The sequence below is a fragment of the Juglans regia genome, chromosome 8, assembly GCF_001411555.2.
Source record: "Juglans regia cultivar Chandler chromosome 8, Walnut 2.0, whole genome shotgun sequence".
In the NCBI taxonomy this organism is placed as follows: Eukaryota; Viridiplantae; Streptophyta; class Magnoliopsida; order Fagales; family Juglandaceae; genus Juglans; species Juglans regia.
The window spans coordinates 5655880-5660683 of NC_049908.1; the positions used below are offsets into that span (position 1 = coordinate 5655880).

Below are 4804 nucleotides of genomic sequence, written 5' to 3' on the forward strand. Positions count from 1 at the left end.
TTGTGATAAACCAGTACAGAGAACTGGGGTAGACAAAAACAATCAGCTAGTGAATAAGCAATTGAATATCAACATCTTGGTGCAATTTTGGTAAGAATAATGGAGGAGGAGAGAAAAAGTTTTTTACTTTTTGGTACCTAATAGTTGGACAGAGCTGAGTTGGATAAGTACAGAAAAATTTATAAAAATCCATAACCAATAACATGCTGTTGGCCACTGTTTCATGGATGATTTGTGTTTGATCTTTTTCTGAAGCAGTATCTTTTACATGTTCTAACTGACATTCTGAACTTGGAATTCATGGCATGGCCTATTTTAGAGTTTCAAGACTCTTGTCTTTCTGTTTCCATTTATTTGTCTGTCTTCTGTACTATTTACTGTGATGCTCTCCACTGACCAGTGATTTTGAAGGCTTGTTTAGATAAAAAATAAAAAATAAAAATTGATAGTTATAATTGTGAATGTGTAAGTGTCGTATAATCACTTTAAAAAAATAAAAAATAAAAAATAAAAATATAATTTACTTAAAAATGAATTAATTTTTTTAAATATTTTATAACTGTATATAACATTGCTCTAAAATATAATGCGCAGATTTGGCCATACTTAGTTGTTAACTAATGTCAGTTTTTATGGCATCATTGCTCGTATACCCATTAATCGAGGATGAGTAACATGAATACCCTGTTGGACCACACCATTTATAGTACCTATTTCAAATGATTCTTTGGATGAGATTATAGTTTGGGTATGCTATATTATCAACAACATAAATTCCATGTTGAAAACCTAAATAGAGTGAATTTTATGGGAAAAAAAAAATAGAAAGAAAAAACTTGACAATAATTAATGTAATTCTCATAATTAAATATAAATTCTCTGCTAGCAGTTATGGCAAGATTGCCTCTATTAGCCAGATGATGATAAAGAAGACACTAGGCACCCAACCCATGAATTACTTCCTTTTGTTTTATCCAGCTTGTCCGTCAGACATTGACTGCTTCACATGCAGAGTGGAGTTAATACGCTTTTACTACTCAAATAAATACGTTAAATTCTTGATATGCGCTGCTATTGGTTCTCTATTTTATAACTTCTTATCCCATCTTTTAAGAGATCACGAAAACGTGTCTGAAAGTGGGTCAGGGTCGTTCGTACTTTGGGCGTGGAATGCCTCTTTATTTCTTTCGCCTTTGGAATAAACAGATCGGTGCTATGCAACTCATGAAAGAATATTAGTGAATAATGATAGACCCATATTTGTTAGGTTGAACTGTTGCTAATCACCTTGTCGTATGAGATCAATTGGAGGGTGTAGAACCAACCAACAATGCCCCTTTGCTTGAATCTGAGACTGTTTTAATTGCTTAACTAGATCAGATAGACCTTACTTTTGAAAGAAAAGTAGACATATAAGTGAATTCTACGACATACTTGTTTAGATACAGAAACCATCTCAACTCATCTCATCTCATCATTACAATTTTATCAAATTTTCACATAAAATACAATAAACAATTCAAACTTTTCAAATCTCAAAACAATAATAATATTAAAAGATAATATTCTAACAATATTTTATTCAACTCATCTAAAATCATCTCATCTTATCTCTTCTAGATTCTGAACATTACTTGAGCAAGATTTTCGAACACCATGAATCTCACATGAATATTAACGTTTCCTTTATCTTTGTGTTGAATCATCAAATTTGAGTCATTTTTGCCTCACCCACATTGAACAAAATAAACAAAGCACCCTAAACCAAAGCTGGCTATCTCTTCAATTTCAATACTTCAAAGGGTAATTAGGCATTAGACGCGGTCAGACAAAGAGCTGCTGACTGAATAAAGAAAATGATCAATTCGGTGACCCTGGTTGGTAAATAGTAAACTATTCATAGAGTAACAAATAATCAACAACACAAGAACATGTAAATTAAACAATTCTCTCAAACAAATATATCTCAGGATCTTTACTTTCTTTGAAAAAAAAAATATTTTTTCTTTTTCTAATAAATGAAAACTCCAAATCTACTCAAACATGACGAATATTATGTTTTGGTCCTCCTCTCCCTCTCATTCTCTCTTGCTCGTCTCTAGCCGTTAAGAGGTCTAATAATTAACAGCTGGTGACTGTTCTTCATGCCAAGGGCATGAAATATACTGATTCGTTCCTCATCCTCCATCCTCTATCCATGACTCAACTTATTCAAGCCCTCTTATAACACAAGCACTTCTTCCACTCTCCTTTTTCTTTCCAATCCCTCTCTTTATCTGTATTCTTTTTTGGTAGCTTTGAACGGGCACCTTCATAAACAAACCAAAGTTCCAAAGTAATGACATCAGACATTTGTTCAGGGTGCAAAGTGAAATCCCCACATTCTCATGACTTCATAGCTCCACTTCAAAGGTTCTGTTTAGCTTCCTCCTTTTAGCATCTGGGCTATTGTGTGAAGAATTTGCACATGAACCAACTGCAACCTCATCACTTTTATAGCTCAAGCGTGCAGCATCCAACACCCCACTAGGGCTATGGGGTACAGAGAGGATAGAAGTAGTCGTGTCGTTAACAGATCCATCAATTAATGAGAAATCACGAATCATCTTAACACACTCGAGCACTTTCTCCTGCAACAACCATAATTAGGTGGGGAATCAACATCAATTATTGTCTCAGTTAAATGAAATTTGCAAGAAATGAGTAAAGGATATAGCAAGAGCAAAAGGGAAATCATCATATGAATATCCCATTTTGGTTCGTGGACCCCCCGGCCGACTATATACCTTCTCTACATGTTGACTGAGAAGAGAAGTTGCTGCCTCATTGTCTACTGTTTGGATTTCTTCTGCAAGAGCTATTGCCACTGCTGCTGCAACCTCTGAAGGCCTGAACTCCACGAAATCAATCCCTGCATTGAATTCCCACCCACCAAAACATTAAAACCCTCTTCTCATTTTTGTCTGTCATAATTGTTGCCATATAAGCAAAATTTGTTTTTTTTTTTATAAGTATATATGCAAAGTTATAGCTCCACATTCCGTCTGTCACCTTTTATTGTGCTTAATATGAGTTCGATTGATCTCGAGATTGATGTTTGAAGTTGGGTTTGGTCGCCATTGATCTTGCAAAGGAAGTAGTCTATGAATGAGAAAGGGGTAACCGCTTGCATTCTCCACCTCAAGGTACTCAAAACCAGAAGTTCCATCCTTTGAATTGTTCTAGCTTCGAACACAAATTTTGCTTCGCCCACCTGTTAAGAGGATTATGATCGTTATGACACATACGAATGAAAAGAAAACCTGAAGAGCTTGCCAAGATGTTAATTAAGATTGAGTTTAACCTGCAAGTCTAGAGCTAGAGGAACGTCGGTCTCCTCCACTTTGGCTGCAAGAGATAAACATGCCACGGCCAATAATTGCACTGTCCAAGGTTTGCTCTGCTGCAATATGCATGCAGAGTTTAGAACATGCAGTATGCGAGATTGGTACCAAAAGAATAGCCTGTTCATTTCTCAACTTACAGGAAATTCATAAGCAGAAAGGAAACGATCCAAGTAGTTTATGGATAAATATGCACACAGAGGTCCAAAACCGAAATGGGCGTGAACCTGTAACAGCAGTATATAACCATTAGCCTTGATCCTCAACAAATAGGAAACAAAAGAATCAAACAGTTCTCCTTTCCCGGCGGGTTGCTAAAGAAGGGGAGGGAAGGAAAGCAAAACAAAGTATGCAAGAGAAACCCATATATACGACAAACAGGGATGCACAGATACAACTCCAGCTTTTGTACGGCTATTTGGATGATGTCCAAGGCCAAATAACCAAAAACTTCATCAAAATACCACAGACTTGCGAATAAAATCACCACAAATTACAAACACAATAAAAGGAAAAATTATATTGTAAAGACGGCAATTTCTCTGCGTATACCCAATTCCCACCACATCTTATCAACGAAAAAGCAAAAGATAGAGGTAATAATGAGAGGAAACAGTATACCCATGTCAGAATATCATGGACGTATAATCCATTCATTTCACGCAAGCAAAAAGAGATCGAACCGCGAACACAAGAAACCCATTATAATAAGCCATCAACTTACCTTAAAAATCCAATCAACGGTCCGTCTTCTTGCCCCCAAGTCCAAATCCCCGCTTCGAAGCCTCTTCAAGTAATCGGCAGCAGGCAAATGCTGGCATTCCTTTTCAAGCATCGAAGCCAAATACTCATCACTCTGCAGCGGCAATCCATCGCGATCAACAAAGCCCCGGTCTTGATTATGGTTTCGATTATTCCGATGGCGCCACGTGGCCTCACACTCCTCCGCGGCACCATAATCGTTATCATCGAAAAAGCTGTTGTCTTCCGAACAAAGAAGGCTTGAAACTGCAGAGTCAAAACTGGGTGCCATTTTCAAGGCCTAAAAACACTCTCTCTCTTTCTTTAAACAAAGAGTTCCATCAAATGAGAAATGGAAGCAAAAACTTGGGTTTTGAGTAAAGATGGATTTCAGTCTTCAGATATCGTAGATGCAGAAGTAGAGGTTTCTCGTCAAAGAATTTTGGAAAAACGGGGAACGCTAGAAAAAGAGCGAGTTGTGCAAGGAAAATATGCAGAAAATACTATGAAGTGAAGCAGCCCTCCTCTCTCTCTTTCTGTATCTCGCCCCCTATCTCTTCCTCTCAAAGTTGGGCTGAAAAGACTACAGCTTGAGGCGCTTATGAAGGAAATGCGTGCCTCTTTTTAGAATGGAGAGAGAGAGAGGGAGGGAAGAAGAGGGATGAGAATCAGAAGGATTT

The 4804-nt window shown here is 37.2% G+C and overlaps 1 protein-coding gene across 2 annotated transcripts; it reads right to left on the reverse strand.

Moving 5' to 3' along the window:
- Positions 1-1892: 1892 nt before the first annotated feature.
- Positions 1893-4804, reverse strand: LOC109001154 (cyclin-D3-1-like). Of its 2 annotated transcripts, none has more exons than XM_018978307.2 (6): positions 4108-4804; positions 3524-3610; positions 3344-3439; positions 3052-3253; positions 2787-2911; positions 1893-2630 (listed from the first exon to the last, which is right to left on the reverse strand). In XM_018978307.2, the coding sequence occupies exons 1-6, from the start codon at positions 4414-4416 to the stop codon at positions 2394-2396; spliced, it is 1056 nt and encodes a 351-aa protein (XP_018833852.2). In that variant the 5' UTR covers positions 4417-4804; the 3' UTR covers positions 1893-2393. The 2 variants fall into 2 exon arrangements, with proteins under 2 accessions (XP_018833852.2, XP_018833851.2); XM_018978306.2 differs by having other exon boundaries at positions 1894-2630; positions 3344-3442; positions 4108-4803.